The 23,188-nt window shown below is 47.5% G+C and overlaps 1 protein-coding gene across 2 annotated transcripts; it reads left to right on the top strand.

Annotated features, from left to right (window-relative positions):
• Positions 1-685: 685 nt before the first annotated feature.
• Positions 686-22,451, top strand: tnnt3a (troponin T type 3a (skeletal, fast)). 2 transcript variants are annotated; one of them, XM_028796130.2, is made up of 10 exons: positions 686-761; positions 8,090-8,108; positions 9,948-9,993; positions 11,160-11,276; positions 12,065-12,142; positions 13,751-13,864; positions 17,054-17,163; positions 17,374-17,464; positions 19,541-19,581; positions 22,115-22,451. In XM_028796130.2, exons 1-10 carry the CDS (start codon positions 701-703, stop codon positions 22,149-22,151), a joined length of 714 nt encoding a protein of 237 aa, XP_028651963.2. In that variant the 5' UTR covers positions 686-700; the 3' UTR covers positions 22,152-22,451. The 2 variants fall into 2 exon arrangements, with proteins under 2 accessions (XP_028651963.2, XP_051779474.1); XM_051923514.1 differs by lacking the exon at positions 19,541-19,581 and adding an exon at positions 18,712-18,752.
• Positions 22,452-23,188: the final 737 nt, after the last annotated feature.

The following is a 23,188-nucleotide window of genomic DNA, read 5'->3' as shown; positions in this document are numbered from 1 at the left end:
AGTGTTCATTTTGTTCTTCACCTGTCTGGAAGTTCCCGCTAATCCTTGATTTCAATTCGAACGATTCCAAATGTTTTTATTTTTTATTTTAGGGGGATTGAAGAATTGTTTTTTTTGGGGGGGGGGGGGGGGGGCAGAAGGATATTTTATCAGTCAAAACAGAATCCATTATTATGGAGTCTTTCATTCCGCGTGCTTTGTGCTAATGGTGTATCACTCGTGTACTTCCTATTGGACAGGTAAGTGTATGACGCTGGACGATAGGTAGGCTCAGGTGGGAATCCAAGCCTCGTGCTTTGACTTTGCTTAGTTGTGGTCGGTGTGGCCGAGTCGCCCCTGACTATTTTTGGATGTACTTCTCCATGTTCAGCTGCGGGCTGTCCCATTCAGAGCTGAAAGCCGCCCTCCTCTTCTGTACCTCGTAGCCTGTTGTACAAGCCGTGCGCACGTATAGATGGGGGGTGGTGGTGGTGGTGGGGGGTCTTGTCACCAGGTTATGGGCTTACAGACCGCTGCTTTCCAACTGCTTCGCTTTCCAAGCTCTCCGGCATCACGCTCCCTGCTTTTGAACTCTTGAGCCCGCCTGGCACTCGGCCTTGGGTTGGCACCGCGGAGGTTGCATGCTGGGGACGACGGCGCCTTTTTCTGTTTGTTGTATCCAAGCTGTCACATTTCCAATGATCTGCCACTCGGATGCTGTATGTTAATTGTGTTATTTTGCTGCTTTCTTTTATGGAAACATGAAGAATATGAAGAAGAAGGTAAAGCCACCCCTGCCCTTCCTTTCTACTGACCCTAATGATTTATTGATTTAACCTTCGGACCATCTCGTGTAAATTAGAAAAAGGAATGCTTGCTGAGGTCTGCTTGCTTTGTCCGCACGTTGACTTCATGTGTCCGTCCATTCATCCTCTCATGTCGTCTCCGCGCCTCACCCGCCATTCATTCCATTGTCTTCTAACGCAGAGCTGCACGGAGTCTTGAAAAAGCCGCCGCTCGTGTGCGCGTGCGCGCGCGTGTGTGTGTGTTTTGGGGGTCTCAGATTTAATTGTATGGATGGAGGGGCTCGCCCAACCAAGCGCAATATACAAAGTGAAAGACTCAAACCAGGCGACACCTTTGGCTGGCGATCACGTGAACCGTAGCGTCAAGGCGCTATACTCGGGTGGCATGTTGGGTTTTTACAACACCTGATCATGGGTCAGCAGATGGACGGGACCTTCAGGGTCACCTCAATGTCCTACCCGTGTCACCGAGAAGTCCATTTCAGCGCGTAATAGTTGGTGGTCTCCGCTCGCGGCGCACCTTTTATATGGCACTGCTTATCATTTACAAAGCAGGACCAGTGCCACGTGACTTCAATCGGGCTTGATGTCGTAAAACTGACTGTCACTAACTGACTGACTGCGACAAGCCCCCCTAGTGGTTAAAAAGGCCATACATGTCACACACATACACACGTCCCTAAGGCTGAGTCCACACTACTGCGGTTTTAAATTAAATCGATCCACGTCCACACCGACGTGTCCACATTAAATGACCAAAAACGCGTATGACGTAGTCGTAGGGGCACGCTGGGCATGCGCATATCGGCAGAATCGTCCTTGAGGGACATCGCCGGCCAGGGGATTTATCGCTAAATTGTAAGAGTCGGTAAACGCTTTGTATTTTGCGCACGGAGTTAGAATTCAAATTAAATAAAAATACAACTTAGAGCCACACAACGACTGCCATGGAAGGCCACTCAGCTCCGTCCTCGATGTTTGGCTTTCTTCTGGTAAAGGAAGACCAATCAGAGAATGAGATCCTCCAATGAGCAGGGGCTACGTAATGAGCACGAGCCAATCAGAACGCTATCCGAGTCTGCGATTTCATATGTCGATGCTGAGGTGGCGTTTTCAGAAGAGCTCGACTCTGGAGGGCGTTTTTGAATCTCTGAGGTTTAAAACACTCAACGAATAGGCGAACATGGAGGCTAAATGTCCGAGTTGGCCTGTGTTCTCTGCGAAAAGGCGCTATATAAAATGTCTCCCATCAGTTGGCTGTCAGTTCAGACTGAACTCTACGCTGCCTTGTCGATCTTAACGAACAGTCAAGCAGTTTATAAGATTAAAGGCATGCTGTGACGCCCCCTAGTGGTTGAAGGCAGTAAATCATTAGAGCGCATCTTCAGGTGCCCCGCCATCCGTGCCAGTTTGCACCACCGTCATTGGCCAAGGTACCCCTTTGACCACCCCCACCTGTGAATGTATTAAAATGCTTCACTCAAAGTGAAAGGCACCACATGGACACCCCAGCCCCTGCTGCATTTCGTCTCACAGTGAAGAACATGGAAACAAGAACAAGGCGCACTCCGATAAGGCGCTATATGACATAGCAGGGTTAGTGGCTCAGCTCGCTTTCCTTCCATTATGAAACCCACTTAACCAGTTCAGGGTCGCTTAGCACATTTCTAACCCACTGCTAAACAAATCAGAACTATAACGGATTGCCCACCTGGTCCCAGTTTCTTGCTTTTCCAATTGTCCTCTTTAATATAGCGCCTTTCACATCGAGGTGGGTGGGCATGCTGCGTTTTTTCTCCTCCGTCTCCTGTTACCCTTCCCGTGCAACCTTTCAGCCCACTCCACTGCCACGGTGGTCATTGCGGGGGTCTTCAGACCCGTGGGCTGTGCAGCGGTGTCACCTGCGTGACTTGTGCCATGTCCTCATAACCTTAACACCGTCCCCATCCTGTGGTGTTCGCTCCTTGCCGCATGTCGAGGACTCTGGATGGTCATGTCTGGTTCTCAGTAACCTCTCCGTCACCTTCACACCTCATCCAGACCCCGTTTTTTGTGTGTGCATGGAGAGGGCCACGCATCCCATACGCGACCACCTGAGTCGAGGCCATCCGTCGCCATTGTCCATCCGTGTGCAGAGTTGTCCGTCCTTTGTAAGATTCTGTGCTCTCTTGCCTTATTAATCTGCTGTCCTTTCTGTTCTCTGCTGCTTGCTGCATGCCTGTTAGCTGAGGAGGAGGCACCCGTGGAGGAGGCCCATGCCGAAGAAGGTATGTGGCTTGACATTCATTTATTTCTTCAATCATTCATTCGTTCATTTATCCTTACAGAGCAGCGCTCGTATTTCAAGTTCTTAGCAGATGTGACTCCAGATCTCCTCTTCATAAATCTGTCGGCAGCTTTGCACAGTTCTGGCTTATTAGGAGCTGCTAAGTAGTCCAAGTGGCTGGGGTTTACTTTTATACTGCCTATCATGCTCACTTTCCTTGTTGAAAATGCAGACTGTGCTCAGCTAAATAAATGCAAAAGAAACGAATTGTGTGCCTGACGTTTGCTGGGTTTGTAAAGAGACATGGCTGTCGACGTCCCCCCCACCCCACCCACCCAATTCCCCACTGCAGGCTTAAACTCTTGACAAAATCTTAATGGCATTGTCGTAGTGAAACTGAGTCACCCCGAGAAGGCTCACCAGAAGGAACCCCTGGCGCTTAGGAACGGACAGCGAGCCACGCGGACATCGAATATAGAGGGCTGATGTAATACCACCGACTGCCAGCAGGGGGAAGTGTCAGCCACGTTAAGAATACGGAGAGGTGGTGGCGATTGGTAGGCGCGTCTAGAGGACACTCAGCGCCACTTGTCCCCGTGTCAGCTGATGACATATCTGTAAATAAGCAGGGAACGAGCGTCACTTCAAGTGAAAGGTTAGAAAGATCGGCCTGGGAAAGGAATGACACCCTGAGGGCGAAACGAAGACAAACGGAAAGTACGAGACGCGAGTGGGACAAGCGACACAAAAGAAACGTGCTTGACGGAGAAGGTGGCGACTGATGTCCACAAACTCGAGATAGATAGATACTATATAACAAAAATAAAATATAAGATAGATAGATATGGAAGGCACTATATAACACATAAGCACATATACAGGTACTGTATAATAGATAGATGAAGTATGTAAGGCGCTATACTATAGACAGATAATGACACAGAAATCCACTATTTGATAGAGACAGAGACAGAGATTACAAGCAATGTATAACAAATAGAGGTAGAGATAAAGGCACAGTATAGTAGATGGATAGAGAGTGAGAGATACAGAGATAAAAGACACTATATATAAGATAGACATAAAAGTTGCAATATAATGTATTAATAGATTATTGTATATGAAAGGCAAATGAGAGGGATGCAAGGCACTATATCATAAATACCTAGAAAGGCATTATATAATATGCAGATACATAGATATATAATAACACTATAATGGATAAATAGAAAGCCAGTATAGGAAAAATAGATACATACATTTAAAAGCAGAATATAATTTATAAATAGAAAGGCATTAGATAGATAAATAGATAGATACATAGATAGATAGATAGATAGATTGATAGAGTGAAAGGCACTATATGATAGATAGATAGATAGATAGATAGATGAGAAAGCACTGTACATAGAAATCAGTATATCATAGCTAAACAGAAAGGTACAATATAATTAAAAACATAGAAAAACACTATATAATACATAGCTTAGATGATTATGAAATAATATAATACACATACTTAGATAATATAATATAATTTTATCAATAATTACAGAAATTATGATAAATATATAATATAATTATAATACACATACTTAGATAATATAATATAATTTTATCAATAATTACAGAAATTATGATACATATATAATTATAATACACATACTTAGATAATTGAGTACTGCGAAAAGCGCTATATAAATGTAATGTATTATTATTATTATTATTATTATATAATATAATTATATAAATAATTACAGAAATTATGATAAATATATAATATAATTATAATACACATGCTTAGATAATATAATATAATTTTATCAATAATTACAGAAATTATGATAAAAATATAATATAATTATAATACACATACTTAGATGATTATGAAAGATGCTATGCAATAGATAGATAAGTACACTGAAGGCGCTATAAAACAGATTACTAGAAAAGTGCTTTATACAATAATCTTTACATAAAGATGTGCTCTATAATAGATCGACAGGTAGAAAGGCACTATATCACGTAGAGATAAGTCGATATAGAAACACGATTGTAGAATAACTGAGAGCCACTGCAGGACCAGCCGGTACACACACTGAGCCCCAGTACACATTTTTAAATGGACAGGAACTCTAAAGTTCCCTCTATCTACTGTATATAGCGCCTTAAGTCTTACACTTTCAGACAGTTCCACAGTCTTTGTCTCTTTCTACGTGTGGATCCCCGACTTGAGACGTTGTGTTTAAAGCCCAAACTCATCTTGTTGAGGATGATGATGAGGATGGCGGTGGTGTGGTCGCTGGTGCCACCATGGTGTGCTGCTGAGTAGGGCACGTCCTGCCGTGACACCAGTGTGTGCGCGTGGACAGCACAGTACGCTGCATAGGTAGATGGGTAGATATGAGAGGCACTATATGATAGAAAGGCGCCATGTGTTAGAGAGGTATCTAAGGTGCTATACAACAGATACACAGGTATATAGAAAGGCACTTTATCGTACATACATAGAAAGGCGCTATATAATTAACAGGGAGAATATTTCTGCCGGGCGGCACGGTGGCGCAGTGGGTAGCGCTGCTGCCTCGCAGTTGGGAGATCTGGGGACCTGGGTTCGATTCCCGGGCCCTCCCTGCGTGGAGTTTGCATGTTCTCCCTGTGTCTGCGTGGGTTTCCTCCGGGCGCTCCGGTTTCCTCCCACAGTCCAAAGACATGCAGGTTAGGTGGATTGGCGATTCTAAATTGGCCCTAGTGTGTGCTTGGTGTGTGGGTGTGTTTGTGTGTGTCCTGCGGTGGGTTGGCACCCTGCCCAGGATTGTTTCCTGCCTTGTGCCCTGTGTTGGCTGGGATTGGCTCCAGCAGACCCCCGTGACCCTGTGTTCGGATTCAGCGGGTTGGTGGATGGATGGAATATTTCTGCCCTTTTGTACCAACTCGAGAGTCAATATGGCAGCAGTCTCTTTAACAGGCTTTTTAAACTCCGCAGTCTGTTCAGAGAAGCCCGGGGTTGCTGTTGTCTGGTGGGCTGCAGTGGAACTTCAGGGCGAGTGGGGGTGGGGGGACTCGACAGAATGTCCTCGTGCCAGAGCTCCGGTTTGTGACCTCTTTATTACGACAGGCCGGCTCAGCCCGCATGTCGGTGCCCACCTGCCGGAGCTTTCGCTACTGTTTTTCAGGGGGTCTTGACATGGGGGTGGGGGGGCTGGTTGTGTCGGACCCATGCGGCCGTGTTGTTCAGTACGCTGCCGTGGAGGTCTGAAGTGCGTTGACTTTGCTCTGAGCTGCTCGTGGGCGCGTCAGGCTTTGCTGCTTTTTCTCTGATGGCGTTCCTGCCCTGGTCCATTAGCCAATAACGTCTGTTTTGCTTTTGCTTTCATTGCTTGCTGCATGTCATGTCCAGAAGCCTATGAAGAGGAAGGTACGTGGATGTGATTTTTATTTTTTTTTTGTTACGTTTTCATTGTCTTTAATTGTCTACTTGGACTCCACATGACTCTGGTGCACCTCAGCCATTTGCAGTCACCTCTCGACTTTTTCATTCTAACCAAACCGTCCCAAGTCCTGTGTGCCGCTCATTCTCTTAATAACCGGACTAACCGTCCTCCCTCCACACACGCTGTGACACTTTACGTGTCCCTTAGCCTCCCCTTCAGACGGTCCATTAACGACGGCTCATTGGTTCCAGACGATCTCTGCCTCATTTTCCTGGTGGGCTTCACGCTCACGTCAGTTTTGCGCCCCAATTCCTCCCCACCTTTCTGTCCTGTCCTGCGGCTGCCTGTCCTCCCGTGTCACTCTTCAAACGTGACGTGATGTGATGAAATGTTGAAGAGCTTTCCTTGCTCAGGTCTGACCTCATTGCTCATTTCTGCTTTGCTTCTCTTTTGCTTTGCATGTGTCGCCCTCGTCCAGCTGGAGAAGAAGAGCACGATGGTATATTTGGATTTTCTGCTGCGTTCTCCTGTCTTTGCATTGTTCTGGGCTAGTCGGGGTGGTGGGCTGGGAAGGGGAAGCCAGAGGGAGGTGAGATGTTTCATTTGTGGAGTCGAGCTGCTGCTCATTGACTGTGAGGACCAGACAGGCCGACACCTTTGGGGGGCTTCCATGGAGCGCGCTCACAGCCAGAGGCTCCATTGGTTGATTGGCGGTGTACACTCGGCCCCCCCACACCCCCCCCCGTGTTTACATCCCCACAGACTCACTGGCCCAGTTTATTGACCGGTGTGACGGTGAGTGTGACACTTTCTTGATCCCATGATCCTCTATTGTGTCCTCCTTCATGCCGAGTGACCTCAGCCCAAATCCAGGTGACTGAGTGACTGGACCTTACAATAGTCTCCACCTTGTACCCTTGCCACCGGGTGATTCCAACTGTTGTGTCACACATGTCACAATTTGCTGACACATGTGCCACCTACACCGTTATTGAGAGTCGAACTGAACGTTCATGAGGAGGCACCGCCCATGTCCACCTCAGTGCCCGCCCCTGTGCCAGTCAGTTTGGCCTTCCATTGGCGTCAGCCCCACATGACTGAAGAGTTTGGAAGTCAAGCAGCCTGAGCGTGGAGCTCCATAGGTGGCTGTGGTTCAGACCTCAATGAGCAGCAGAGCACATCCGAGGGGGGGCCAAGGACGGGGGTCCCTCAAACTGCCTTATAACCCGCGTATGCCTTTAATTTCGTGTCACTGGTTTTGTTTTAATTATTAATCTGATGGTCTTTGATGTCGGGTTTGATGTCCCGGTTTGCACACAACAATAACACAAAGTGTTTCTCTTACCAACTTTAATCCGTCAAGAGATGGAAGTCGTCCCATACTAACGGCAGTGGAAGGAATAACATGAAGACTGGCGTGGGGTCATCGGGTCAAGCGGGACATGTGAATGGTGACAATACTAAACACGTGCCTTGTCTCCTCTCCTCCTTTCACTAAACCTTTTAATCCCCGTCCTTGTAGCGCGGTCGCCTCTGTTTGTTCCTTCCGACGATTTTTATGCTTCTGTTTTTTGTTTTTCTCCATGTCTGCTGATCCAATGAAGAGGAGAAGCCAAGGCCCAAGTGAGTTCTTTGAGTTTCATAAACTGTTTGGGTGGAAAACGAGAAAGGAGTGCTGAGCAGGTCGGACCTTTCACACGTGCAGAACAACAAATACAAATCTGAGTTAGCCTGGGGGTCCTCATAAGAAAGGTGATGGTGGCAGATGGGCACAGTTAGCAAGAAGGGCTGGGCACATATTTGAAATAGGAAAAGGTGGCCTTCTGTTGATAAAGTCTAAATATTCTCAGTCATAAGAGAAACCTGTCAGTTGTCAGCCTCTGATGTCCACAGAGAACAAGCGAAGGACCAGAAATCAGAAATGACCTCACATTCGTCATCAGTGGCAAGGAATGACAAGATCGATGACACACTGACTACAACCGATGGCATCATATACACTCATTAGAATGGAATGGTCACCTTATAGATAACCCCAGTCCATCATAAACACTGCCATCCCTTTGTCCCCCCAACCCGTGTCCCAGTCCCTCCAGTGTTCAAAAAGGACACACACACACACTGTGCACTCTTCAGAAATAAAGACACCAAAGCGGCTCTTCACAGCAATGACATTGGGGAACTCCCAAAACGACCATCAGCAGGAAGGATCCACAAAAAGAACTTTAAATTATTTAGAGCCATAACAGACTCCATAAAGAGCCAGGGAGAGATGGAAAGAACCTGCAATGCATTCGTCAATTTAAATGGCGCCTCACTGCACCCAGCAACTCGGGCTGAGCTCATGAGGTCTTCATCTCTTGTGTCCAGCCAGGTGTCCTGCTATACTTGAAAGATTTCTGTCTTATCCACACATTAGAAGGTCTCAGTGAGCAGAGAAGCAACTTCATAGGCACCTTGTGAGAGATCGATAGGAAAGGCGCTATATAATAGATAGATAGATAGATGTATGTGAAAAGCACTTTATAATAGATAGATAGATAGATAGATGTGAAAGGCACTATATAGATAGATAGATAGATAGATATGAAAGGCACTTTATAATATAGATAGATAGATAGATAGATGTGAAAGGCACTATATGATAGATAGATAGATAGATAGATAGAATTTGGTATAGTAGGCAGGATTAGATAGATAGATAGATAGATGAAAGGCGTTATATGATTTGTCCATTTTCTATTTTTCTGTTTTATCCCGTCAAGTCCTACCAGTGAGTTTGTATTCAAATCAGGCCGTCACATTCTTTAAAGTTCTGGTTCTTTAATGGCTCTTTACTGGGCTGTGTGCTTCCATGGCACCATTGCCTTCTGGGAAGGCTTCTTTGTATATGTCATTGGTCCTCTGGGCTTTGAGAAGGTTCCTCCTGTGTGGACGAGACAGAAGTCTGTGATGTCCAGTGGGCTCCCCAGCCAGTGACGGCAGATCACGAAGGCCTGTTCTGAGCCTGAGTTGCTGTCTGCAGTCCGAGTCCTTTTCAGATCCTGCACATCCAGTTATTGTCATTGTCCCGTTTTGGAGCCACTTTTGGATTTGGAATTCTTTCTGGACCCTTCATGGTTGTTTTGTGACCCAGAAGATGTTCCCCTAATACATCACTCTGAAGAAACACTTTGGTTTTCCAGGATGTATTTGATTTGCTGTAGTATTCTGTGTAAAGCTCTAGTGGACAATGACCCCCAGATGGAATTTTACCCTTTTGAGGGTCCCTATGGTCACTCAGACACTCCTTTGAAGCTTGGCACACTTCTAAGACATAACAGCCTCTTGACGTGACAAGTTTAACTGCCGCTTTGTCACACTCGTCGTGCTGGTGTACCTTTCTGCTGGGAAGATGGGTGGGACTCGGTGGGTTGCAGGGTCCCAGTGACTTTCCTAACCCAATTTTCTCTCCTCCTACAGGTTGACCGCTCCCAAGATCCCAGAGGGGGAGAAAGTTGACTTTGATGTAAGTTGCTGATTTGCACTCAAATGAATTGCCATCTTGATCCCGAGTGCCGCCGTTCTTCTCCTACTTTATGATGTCCTCCTTTACCGGTTTGGTCTCCCAAGCTTGTCACTTTTGTTCAAACTGCGTTGTTAAACTTGGTTTTGATGTGCTACAAACATGACAAATAGACTCTTAGGGTGACAAACTGTTTGTCATTGGTTTGTTTGTCTGACCGTGCCGTGTCTCAGCAGTGTATCAGACCCCCAGAAAGTGACTTTGAAGGCAGGGAATGTCGCCTTTGACCACCCGCCGTCTCTCGTCATTGATGGGGTTCACTTTCAAAAGATACGGCCTGTGAAAGGCGCCATATAATCTCAGCTGTGCACCCATTTACTCTTCTCGTCACTGAGATGTTTTGCCAGCTTGGACTCGGTGCCCTTGAGGAAGACCCCTCTCTGTTTAAAGAGGACAATGACACAGTCAGTTGACAAGGCAGCAGTTAGATGGATTTGTGTGACACGAGCACCCCCACTTGTGACAGTCACTTGTCGTGTCCTACTTCAGACTGCACATACATGACGTTTGTGTTTGAGAGATGCCAATGTGGCACCACAATTGTATGTGTGGCAGGGGTCAATCCAGCACACAGCAGCTCCACACCCCCCTCTTACCTGCTGGTGAAGCCACCAACTTGATCTCACATCTCAGCTCCAAAAATGAGCTGCCCTTCACCTTCAGAGACCCAAATGTCCCCAAGGGACACCTTAAAGTGTCTGGGTGTGCCCCCCTTGCTGCACCTTTATCTTAACTGAGGAGCTTACTGTCACTCCTCCACACTCCACCCCAATCATCAATAAAACGTCTTATTGTCCTCGTGCTGAAATCACCTAGGGGGTCCAAGCCATACCAGCCCATAATAAGCAAGAACCCCACCACACCTGTCTGATGACACGACGGGGTCTCTGCCCAATGAAAGGAAGTGTTGAAAGATCTGAGGAGCTCTGCTCATTGAGTCACCCAGGGGTCATCATGGTCAGTGCCCAATGGCAGACAAGAGATGGCCATGTCACCGTGTAGTTTGTGTCACGCACGTTCGGTACAAGTGCACTCTTTCTTTCTTTCTTTTTCTTTCTTTCTCTTTCTTTCTTTCTTTCATTGAGCGCTTTCTGTCTTTCTTTCTTCAGGACATCCAGAAGAAACGTCAGAACAAGGACCTGGTGGAGCTGCAGGCCCTCATTGATGCTCACTTTGAGCACAGAAAGAAGGAGGAAGAGGAGCTCATCGCTCTGAAGGACAGAATCGTAAGAGCGCTTGGCATCACCCGGGCTGTTATCTGAGAGGGCCAATGGCTGCTCTGCTTTAGCAACCTGCCTGCTGGCACTCTTCTGAAGTTTTGGGCCAAATCTATTTGATAAAGTGCTGGCCCCTCCACCGGGACAAATAAGGGGGGCAGAGGGTGAAGGAAATGGGTGAATGGTGACAGATAAGGCGTCTCAGGGATCCTGTGACAGGTGCCACCTCCTGGCCATTCTCTGCACTCTTGTTTAAAGATTCAGCTCACGCTCGCCCCCTGCTGGCGAATGAGACTCACGACTGTTGTGTTGCCCCCCACGGGCCCATTTTCTGAAGGATGTTGCCCTTGGTCTTTGTGAGATGTCCCTTGAAGAGGTACTTTGGGTGGGTGTGGTAAAGGAGAGGAACTCCACACTGATGGGTGTGTTACAATTTGGGAAGTTCTCGGGGTCAGTTGTCCTCCATTGTCATTTCTTAGCGTTGTTTCTCCTTCTGGTGTGTTGAGTGGCGATGGCTGACTCTTCAGCACAGCCCAACTTTCTGCTTATGTAGATTTTGAATTAAGGTGGAGCAAGAACTGATCCTCGGGGGGCCATTGTTAAGTGGTCCAGCTGAGCTCAGGTGGTCATCACATAGAACTTAGAAGATCCCACCTAGAGAGGGAGCTGATGCTTTCAGGGCTTTGCATTGGACTCCCTCTTTCACTGGCGTGGTTGTTCTGACCAAGAAAATCCGCAAACCTGGAGGAGTCCGAGGAGAGGACCACCCTGGCTAATTTGCTGATTTCTCTCCACAGGAGAAGCGCCGAGCTGAGAGGTCCGAGCAGCAGAGGATCCGAACGGAGAAGGAGAAGGAGCGCCAGACGAGACAGGCTGTGAGTGGACCGTCCTTCATCTTGTAGACTCCTCCATGAAGTCTTCAGATAAACTGTGTCTGTAATTGTAGGGTCCGTCTACACGATTCGCTGTTATGGTGGGCTCAGTTGGATACTAATGGTGGCCGTGTAGTCAGGCTGGCATGAACCTCATAACTTGGGGGTACCCAGTCAGCACCCTTGTGCCATGGCACTCTCCAGTTATTAGTTGAATATGCTGTCACCCATGTAAGAGACGGTGCTATGGCCACTCGGACCCCAGTTCAGTCCAGAGCTGGCATGGTCTCTCTGCCTCCTTTTAGTCTTGAAATGACATTGGGACAAGTGAGGGTGCCATGTGTGGATGGCATCTCCTCCACGGTGGGTTGCTGCCTTACTCGCCATACTTCTGGGACCAACAGTGAGGTCTGGTGGCCCTGGTGGGTTCAGTCAACAGTAGTGGTCAATATGGGACCATGTGACAAAGGCAGAGGAGTATAGTGACACAAGTGAGGACAACATTGAGTCCTCATCAGGCTCCTTTGGTTAGCTAATAGACATTGTGTGCCTGAATGTCACTATGTCACAGCTCGGAGTCCTGGCTTGGCACCTATGACTCGTTCCCAGGACCCCTTTGTCACTTCTCAACTAATGAGGTTGACCCACCTGCTCTCCAGGCTCGTCCTCTTCATAACTTCTGGTTCTGTAATGGCAGCTTACTGGGTAGTGTGGCACCTTGTGGTACTTGTGACAGAGAGACGTTTCATTCCAAGATGGACTAGACATGAATATGAAGAACTCAGGTCTCCGTACTCCAACTGTGCAGACAAAACAGAAGTGTCTCATGACCTGTAGGTGACCAAGCGGGGTAGGGACAGATCAACAAGACCCGGGGGATTGTGTGCCACAGGAGACCACCTCCTAAAGTCACAAAGCCACTGGTATTTTTACATATCTCTAACCGTGGTGGTTTATGGATCTTGTTAAAGATCTAAACAAGTTAAAGTTCTCTCCAGAACGTTCCTGTGATGGCTCTCTTGGGCACCCACCTGTGCCACCACTCTGAGGGGCCATGCTGGCACCTTTAATATTATTGATGCGTTACTGGATTACCTTAATGGTAAGCAGTGGATATTTGCATGTTGACCACTGAAGCTGAGTTGGTGGAGGTCAGTGTAGTGAGACACCACCTTTAGCATGGGAAAGGCGCTATATAAATGTAGTATTATTATTACTCCCAGTTGCCCAGTGGTCAGCGCACTTGTGCTTTCAGTTCAATCAAAAACTGCCCATGCTGCCAAATACTGGCTTGGCCTTCACACTGAAGGCAGTGGGTGACCATCAGCTTGATGTTTTCCCAGCTGGGGGACCTACAGAGCCGCCGATGGCTCCACCAACCTCAGGAGTAAAGGCGATAGAAATGGCCGCCTCAACTTTTCTGTTATGCTATTAATGTTATGACGCGGCCGCCGTGGCTCAGACAGCGCGTTCCCAGGTGCCACCGAGAGACGATGCGCTCTGTTAGACATTTCCTTGTCAGGAATCCCAAACTGGGGTCCACCAAAGTTGTCTTCCCCATTCTCCATAAGCCACTTGAAAGTCACTTTCCTTCTGTCCCGTGTCCTGCAGGAGGAGAAGGCACGCAGAGAGGAGGAGGCCATGAAGAGAATGGCTGATGATGACCTGAAGAAGAAGAAGGCTTTGAGCAACATGGGCTCTCAGTACAGCAGCTACCTGGCCAAGGTAAGGGGGGGCACAGGGGGCACCACTTGGCTTGAGTTCATTGTTCACATTATTGATAAGTAAAGATGGTGTAACAACCCAGGGGTGCGAGAAGGAAGACTCAAGGCGGTGGTGGCACTCGGCCCCTAAACACACCGTTGGCACCTTCCCTGCTGAAATCGCCAGCTCCTTCCATGCCCACATTTTGATGCAACCCTAAGTGCCACGTCTTGTGCCAGCGCACTCGTGCTGCTGGTGTTTTGCCATTTCTCGCTTCCTTATGCAGTTGGAGTCAAAAACAAGGGAAACACAATATGGCAGAAGTCGCGCTTCACAGACAGAAACGGAGAAAAGCCCCCCGAAGACCGAGGTGTCAGACACTTCTAGAAATGTAAGAATCGAATGCCAGGCTTTGTGTTGTGAGAAGATGGGAGTGTTGGGGGTCTGCCTGGGTAACACTCAGCGCTTAAGAACAAATCTGTTTCTCCGAACGTATTTGGGACCCACGTTACGTTACGTTACGTGAAGGCGAGGAGCCCCCCCACCCCACCCGCTTCGATTTCCAAAGCACGCAGTTAACTTCCAAAAAGTCGGGCGGCGGGCCGTCACTTTATCTGAAAAGTTTAGTAAACGGGAAAGAAAGCCGAGTAATTGAAATAAAACCCGATAGCAAACTAAAATTAAATGACAATTTTTTTACAAGACTTTCAGGTAACAAACGTTAAAAACACGTAAAGTAAAAGAGCGCCGGAAGAAACGGCAGGATGGAGGAAGCGACTTAAAAGAAGAGAACGTTAAACGTGGCCAGAGGGTCAATTTACTAATAAAATGTCGCAGAAACTCGACGATCAGAAAAGTCTGATTCACTTTGTCCCATTGAAAGTCTAAATATTCTCAGTTGTAATAGAAATTTGTTATTAGTCTCCCTCTGATGGAGGTCCTTAGAGCGCTAAACCCCCCAGTAAAGGACGAAAAATATAAAATAACATCACATTCGGAATCCCGGACCTGAAATCGTCTGAAATGATAGCCCGCAGGCTTGTAACTGACATTTGTCATTTTGAGCCTTCTAGTAGTTAATCGAAGGTTAGGACCACCGGTAAAGAGTCAAATACCAGAAATAGCATCGCTTTTGTGATCAGCAACCTCGAAAACGGCATGAAATGAAACCCCAATGTATGCCAGACCCCGCTTTTTCAACTAAGTTTTGTAAAAAGCAGTAAGTTTGACCCCTCGCACCCCAGTCGGGGGTCGGCTGCTATATCTGCACAACTTCAGGTCTTTCTGATATTTTTTTCTAAGACAGCTTTGGTTTATTCCTTATGATAAGGGCGTCAGTTTCTACACCAAACATGCTATTTAAACGGCCTGAAAGTGAGGGTCTAAATGGCGAGATATAGGGGGACCCCCAAAACGCTCAACGTCGTGCACATCTCGACCTCAAGAAGTGTCAAATCATATGTCATATGCGTGCTTCTCGTAGCGGTGTGTCACAACACTGAAGTGACTTCCAAGCGTTCAGAAGGACTTCTTACAAACACAACTCCCCCCCCCCCCCCCCCCCCCCAAAAAAAAAAACGCCGGACTTGATAGGCGGAGAAGAAAAAAAATCGTTTGATTGAAGGTGGTCGTCGGTTAAATCGGTAGCATCAGTTCACGGGCGCGCGCACAAACACACACACGAGCACGCGCTCGCGCACGGACTAAACACAGCGGCCGGCGAGCGGACTTAATGAAAAGTGCAATCAGCACCGCCAGCCAATCAACACTCTCCAAGGGAGCAGCAGGTGAGCCAGGGTGAAAGGTCAACGTGCTGCAGCTGGCCTGAAGCCCACTAAGGGTCGCAAGTAACAAGCGGGGATTGACAGACTCAACAAGCAGCAGCCTGTGCGTGTCCGGCTTTGAAAGAGAAGAAGCAAACCGCGTGTCACAACAGAGAGAGGGCACGACATCTGGGCAGCCAGCGCCAGAGACAGAATGTTAAAGGGACTGGCGGCGTTATCCATCTTTTTTATTATTTACACCACACCTCAAAATTAGTAGCAGTCAGTTAATCAATGCTTTTCTAAATTGCTTTGTCCCGAACAGGGTTTGCTTTGGGGGTGCTGGAGCCTATCCCAGCTATCCATAGAGCACAAGGAAGGAACAAACCCCGGACAGGATGCCAGTCGAATACAGGGCGAAATTAGAATCGATATACTGCAAACGAATATACAAATGTAAAAAGTACATAACGCTCACGCCAGTATGTTTTCATTACATAAACTACGTTTTCTGACATTTTCACATCGTTTCCCAAAGTATCTCCACTTACACTAAAATGACCAAAAACTCGGGTGATGTAGCCGTTTGCTTACACTGGGCATGCGCACGTCAGCAGAAACGGGACGAGGAATGGCAAGTGTCCGCCACGCTAAACGCTCGTCTGCAGCTTGTGGTTACACACGGAGAACAGCAATACGACAAAAACGAAAAATGAGTGACAATTGTTATTGAGAGGAACGCACCTGTACCAGGTGAGCAAATTCATAAATTATCATGGCACATATATGACGATGTCTTGTATATTGCATATCACTGCAAAGCAGAAAGGGATTTGAAAAACTGTAAGGATAGTAAGAACAAGCTTCACAAAATGTAATTAGAAGGAGCCAATCATTGAGAAGCTCCGTAATAAGCAGCAGCCAATCAGGAAGAAGCTCCATAATAAGCAGGAGCCAATCAGCAATAAGCAGGAGCCAATCAGGAAGAAGTCCCGTAATAAGCAGGAGCCAATCAGGAAGAAGCTCCATAATAGATAGATAGATACTGTAGATACTTTATTAATCCCAAGGGGAAATTCACAATTATTCACCTAATAAGCAGCAGCCAATCAGAGTGCGAGTAGCTTCCGCGTTTTGAAAAGTCTCCGTTTAAAAGTGCCAGGCTAGCGTGGACAAAAGCGTTTTTAAACCGAAATGTACCGTTGTGGACGTGTCCTCAGTCTACTTCTATTGGACAGCAAGTCCCATATCATGATGTCCCCCACGCCGAGGGTCTCACAGCTTCCTTCCTTCTTTCCTGGGCTGAAGCAGCAGGCAGTACAAACACTCTGTTCTTGAGAAATGGCCCATTTATGTGTTGAGATCACATTAGATCTGGGGGTGGGGGGCACTCCTGGTCCCCTTCAAGTTCAGTAATCTCCATTGAACGTTTTCCATTTGAACCCAGGCTGACCAGAAGAGGGGCAAGAAGCAGACTGAGAGGGAAAAGAAGAAGAAGATCCTGGCAGAAAGACGCAAGCCTCTTAACATCGACCATCTGAATGATGACAAGCTCAGGTAAGCACCGCGCCATCCTGGCCGGGTCGCCTTTAGCTGAACAGTTCAGACAACCCGGGGGGGTCTCAGTGACTTTAGGAGCTCACATCAATGACTTCTTTCTGTAAAGGTGGGTCTCAGCTTCATAGTGGGGCACATTAGGTAGAGACTGGCCAGGACGGGCATATTAAACTCCTCTCCTTGTTTTGCTATCACCTCATTGTGTTCCAGGGAGAAGGCCAAGGAGCTTTGGGACTGGATGCACTCTCTGGAATCTGAGAAGTTCGATCTCGGAGAGAAATTGAAGAGGCAGAAGTACGAGGTAAATGTTTGGGCCTCAAAGTCAGCCAAATGACAGAGCCTAGCGGTCAGTGTGACAAAGGGAGCCGAGACCTGGCACCATTCTGTCTTACACTTGTACTGATCTTTAAAAGACAAGTCCAGGTGCAGAGTCTGATGGAAGAAGATCACGTGTTGAAAAGGCAACGCCGAACGAGAACGAGCATCACGAGTAACAGTGGGCCGTTACAGGCAGTGCCACACAGGCGTGTCCTGGCAGACATCTCTAACAGGTCTTAGTGGGCACGAAGGTGGAGGGCAGTCTACTGTGAGGTGGGGCAGGCAGGACCTCACGAGACAGACCCTCCTATAATAGAGATACCTAGAACAGAGAGGTTAAAGGAAAGGAGGTGCTGCCATGGGTGAAATGATATGAAAGGTGCTATATAACAAGGGCAAGGAAAGGAAAGGCACTATAGGGTAGCTGGACAGATGGAAAGATGGACTTGAAAGGCACTAGAATGCAGAAACAGATAGGAATGACACTCTAAAATAAAGAGCTAATTCTAACAAGGCATTACAGCATATGATAGACGGGCAGAGACATGAGGGGCATTACACCGTAGAGAGCTCCATGTGAAAACTGCTGGTAGACAGACATGAAAGGCACTATATAATAGATGGCCAGGCAAACAGACCAGAAAGGCACTTCATGATAGATAGAAAGAAACTCAAGGATACATGGAGAGATATGAAAGGCACTATATAACACATGAATAGACATAAAGAAGGGATGAAGACACCACAAAATAAATTTGAAGGGCACTGTGCCAGAGAGAGCTAAATATGACAAGAACAATTTGATAGAGAAATAGGAGATATATAACAGGTGGATGGGTTGAAAGGCACTATATAATAAATAAATGGATGGATAGATGAAAGGCACTATATAATAGATAGATAGATAGCATAGTTGGCAGGATAGATAGATAGATAGATAGACAGGAAAGGCACTATATAATAGATAGATAGATGGACAGATAGGAAAGGATGTATATAATAGATAGATGGGAGAGGCAGAGCATCATAGATAGCTAAAAAGATATTTTTAAGACACTATATACTGTACTTGACAGTTAGATCTGAAAGGCACTATATAACAGATGTCTTCTTACCATTACTTTTATACTAAGGAGCCTGGTCGGTGTGCTTAGGCACCCTTTTCGGTGGTCAGACCCCCGTGTCCTAAGTGTCCCCCCTGAACAGAGCTTCTGCTTTGATTCCCCTCAGATTATCTCGCTGCGTATGAGGGCCGAGGAGCTCGCTAAGCAGTAAGTACGATGTGCCGTTGTGGCGGCTGCAGGGCTTTGCCAAGAGCGCATGGTCTGCCCGCATGGAAGGGGACATCTACAGGTGACCATCGTGACGTGGTAGCAGAGCAGAACTGGGTCGCTGCTAGTTAAGTATGACGTGCTTATCTTTAAAAAGACACAGCAGCTCTCCTGGGTGTGCCCCCCATGCCAGTTTGAAGGTGGTCGTGCTGAGAGCCCAGCTCGCCATAGACCCCCCTGATGAATGGACTGTTTAATAAGTAAAAGGGGTGGGGTGCCTCGTGCCCTCTACTTTCTTTTCAAAGCCCATGGTTGCCCCGACTCTCGGGTGGATGTTGTGACGTAGCCAGAAGGTGGCGCTCTTGAGCTCGTCACTCATACTCAGAAGAGCACTGTCAGTGCCGACAGTCACGTGTGCCAGTGGTACTGTAAGCCTTCTTGGCAGTGCCCACTGTATTTGTGAAGCCAGGCGGCCATCGACTCTACAGGTGAGGCTGCTGTGTCTGTTGCCACTTCTTAGGGATGGCATTTCCAGTGGTAAGTTGGTGCTTCCGCGTCGCCCGGCATTTCCCATTTGTGGTCTCGGACCCACAGCAGTTGCAGTAAGTATTTCATCTTTGATGCCACTGTTGCCTCGTGCCGTCTGTTTGCAGGTGTTGTTTTCCAACTTGGCTCTCTCTCTGACAGTCTTGTTCAGGATCTTTGTGCAGGGACATAAGGTAAAAGGCTCCTGGAGACCACCTCGGTATTGGGCACTTGAGAATTAAATGCTCGTGTGTCACTTTCAGGTTATCTCCCTCCGAAACCGAATTGATGAACTCCAGAAACAGTAAGTGGACTTTGTCAGCTTTGGGGGAAACAATGGTTTTCAAGTCCAGTCTCGGGGACTCCCTGCCAGTTGGGTGGGTTAGGGTTTTTTTTTTTTTCATCAATTAAGTCTATTATTAAAATAAAAGATAACGGTCATCTGCACATTCTGTTAAGAGTACGTTAGGGCAGGGAGCATTTCCTCGAGGCGGGCACTGAGAATCTGCGTTACTCTGCCAATTTGCATGAAGCTTTGATGTCTGTTCAGTCGCATGGCGATTCCAAAAACGAACGACTGTGCAGTAGAGGCTCGTGTCTGCGAAAACGAGCTCGGAAAGCAAAGGCCACGGGAAACCCCGCAAAATCCACTGGGAACTGCAACGGCGAATACAGGAACCTGAATCTGCCGGGAGAGGGCGCTCTTTCATGTTACAGACGCTAACGTGAGGCAACAGGCGTGGAGTCTGCGGAAATGATAAGCGCCCCTTCACTGCGGGGGCACTGCGTGGGGTGTACAGTGTTTAAATAATGTCACGTGTGTGGGCATATATATAATATATATAGATACCTACTTGCCTATAAATATTTATTAATAATAATAACTAGGGGCGGCACGGTGGCTCAGTGGGTAGCGCTGCTGCCTCGCAGTTAGGAGACCTGGGTGCGCTTCCCAGGTCCTCCCTGTGTGGAGTTTGCATGTTCTCCCCGTGTCTGCGTGGGTTTCCTCCCACAGTCCAACGACATGCAGGTTACATGGATTGGCGATTCTAAATTGTCCCAGGTGTGTGTGTGTGTGCCCTGCGGTGGGCTGGCGCCCTGCCCGGGGTTTGTTTCCTGCCTTGCGCCCTGTGTTGGCTGGGATTGGCTCCAGCAGACCCCCATGACCCTGTAGTTAGGATATAGTGGGTTGGATAATGGATGGATAGATAATAACTAGCTTTATTAGGACCTTTTCTTTACTACCTACTTACTACTATCTGTCTAGATACTGTATACATATTCTACTGTACTGTATGTCCAAAGATTTCAACAGATAACAGCGACAATAATAATAATAATAATATGGGTAGTGCAGAGCTTTAGGTTTGAATACTATGCTAGTTCACTATTTGTGTGGAGTTTGCATGTTCTCCCTGTGTCTGTAAGATTTAATTAAGTTTTCCTTTCTGTCTCTAAAGGTGGAGGAGTTGGGCTTGAATGGGTTATTATTATTATTATTATTATTATTACAGTTTCCCATTAATTTCGACCAATTCACTCCCTTATGTTGTTTAATAAGGAAAGGCACTATATAAATAAAATTGTAATATTATTATTATTATTATTATTAATAAGTCAGTTTAGGATATTATGGACTGATAACGGGCTACATCAAGTTATGGACTGATGATAATGTAACAGCCTGGGGGTGCGAGAGACGAAGAAGTGGACTTGGCGCTCTGGAGACGTTGGCCCTTACAAGACCCCTTTCGTTCCTTCGCGGCTGAACCCGCTGCCTCCTTCTCATCCAAATCCCGCACATCCTGAGCTCGCTGTCGCCTCACCTCAGTGTGATGGCACGACCCGCCGTGCCCCCCTCAGCTCCAGCGCCAGGATTGTGCCCGAGGAGAGGGGCTGAGCGCTCGGCGCTTCTCTTCAGTGCTCAGTCTGTGCTTTTATGGCCCCGCCCCTCTCAGATTCGGACCAATGAGGTTACAGTCATTTTCTTCACTCTTCGTACCTTTCCGTTAATCTCACTTTGCTTGGAAGGACAAACATGTGAGCAGCCTGGCAGTTCCCAATGTAAGTGACAGACCAGCCAGCGGGTACGTGTGGCATGTGCACTGCAAGGATTCCTTTGCCCGTGTGTGACGTCACGTTTAATGAAGCCCAAAGATGTGTGTGTGAAAGAGAGAGGTGCTCAAGTAAGAGGTGAAACCCGAAGCAGAGAGCTGGCGTCACTCTGAAGTCGAGGTGCCCGGTTGGTAAGCATGTAAACAGATCGAGGTCCCTGTTAGACAAGCAGGTGAGTTGGGCACTTTTTGTGTTTTATTTTCGTGAGGCATGTCTGCTGCTGTGGATTGAGTACTAATATGACATTCATGGATTCTCTGCAGGTTGACAACCTCCGTGCAGCGCGGCTCCTTAGGAGTTTTGCCATATGGTGTCGTTTAACACGCACATACACTGTACACGTATGTTATTATGTACATTTACACACACACACACACACGTACATGCTGCAGACTAATATTATTAACATTACTGTAAACTAAGAGCACAGGACCCAAATGTGGCCCTCTGTGCTCACCCAGCTCTCCTTTTAAGGACACAATCTGCACCCCGCAGTGCCTGGCATATTCCCCTCCTGGGCTGCCAAGTGACTGTTGGCATCTCCACAGGGTTCGGTGAAGTGATGAACGGCTCACTGGCCACCTCCCCTAATGAACACTCACACGCAGAGCTCAACATCAAAGCACATTCCAAAGAGAACCGGGTAGTGCCAACCTGCATGCCACCTGCCGTGCCCGGTCAGAGGGTCCCTCTGACATGTTGCTTTTATTTCCGAATTACAGTAGCAAGAAGGGCCAGGCCGCTCGCCGTAGAAAGTAAGCTGCCGAGGGAGGACGCGCCGGACCTGCTGCTTGGAGCCTGGACTGCTGCTTCAGAGGACGCCTATGGTCCCCGCGGCCACCCCAAACGTGGAAGCTCGTCACTTTGCTATCTCGCTCTCTGCTTCCCAAACCTCCGTAACAGAACACGGCAGATTAGAGCCTCCAATCCATGCGTCTTTCCATCTGAAATTGTGTGCTTCTCATCATTTCTTTTTTTTGTAAATAAAGTGTCACTATTCTACTTCTGTCTTCTGACCTTTGATTGATCTCATGCCAATAAAATCGTCCTCAGCCTAAACGCAACTTCGTTTATGTTCATTCCGTGAAGGGGGTCCGGGCTTGTGGTCGGCCTGAATGTTTCTTCTCCAAGCTCGCCGCCATCTGCATGGACTTTCCAGACTAGCGGACACGTCTCTCGGAATGAAAACCCCTTAGCGAGAAGGACGTCACCCAAGGTGGCACTCATGTCCTTGAAGCGCACTCCGCATCAGACCCCCCGACTGTCCAGTCTATTTAAACAAATGTGTGTCTGGAATTGGGACTCCGCTCTCAAGCGCCATGGCACTAAAGTGGTCCTGCAGAGCGATGCCACAAGAGAACGAACCGTCTGCTGGAAGTTTCCAGAAAAGCCTTTCCCTTTATATTTGTGGCGGGCTACCTACACATCCATGAGCAGGAGGTGACAGAGTTGTGCAATTCCAGGGAATTCCTGATTTGACTCACCGCAGCTCACCGCAGTTTCAGGTTGTCTTCATCTCTCAGGGTCCTGCTACCCGATCAGACATAAAGGTGCCAACGAGCTTCTTTAGGGGGATGCCACAGGAGAGCCACCTTTGGTTTCCAAAAGCAGCGACCCACAGGAAGGTTCCGGAAAGAAGCTTAGATCTGTAGGAGGCCCCATAAATACCCACAAATACTTGGTAACAGATGGGTGGAGTGCCAATGGGCTTCCTGGTTTCAAAAGGACTCTTGATGCATGAGACCACTTGGCTCGAGTTCAGGTTTCCTTGATCTGCCAGCATCCTGCCTACTACG

The sequence above is a fragment of the Erpetoichthys calabaricus genome, chromosome 2 (assembly GCF_900747795.2).
Source record: "Erpetoichthys calabaricus chromosome 2, fErpCal1.3, whole genome shotgun sequence".
Lineage (NCBI taxonomy): Eukaryota > Metazoa > Chordata > Cladistia > Polypteriformes > Polypteridae > Erpetoichthys > Erpetoichthys calabaricus.
The sequence above is the reverse complement of the archived record's forward strand: the minus strand, read 5'-3'. Positions and strand labels throughout refer to the sequence as shown.

What these genes read in the sequence shown, in the direction of transcription:
- tnnt3a (XM_028796130.2), top strand. Translation starts at nt 701, where the DNA reads ATGTTAATTGTGTTATTTTGCTGCTTTCTTTTATGGAAACATGAAGAA. An exon ending in TCGCTCTGAAGGACAGAATC is followed by an intron (nt 11,277 to 12,064) that starts GTAAGAGCGCTT and finishes TTCTCTCCACAG; the next exon opens with GAGAAGCGCCGAGCTGAGAG. An exon ending in TGAAGAGGCAGAAGTACGAG is followed by an intron (nt 17,465 to 19,540) that starts GTAAATGTTTGG and finishes TGTCACTTTCAG; the next exon opens with GTTATCTCCCTCCGAAACCG.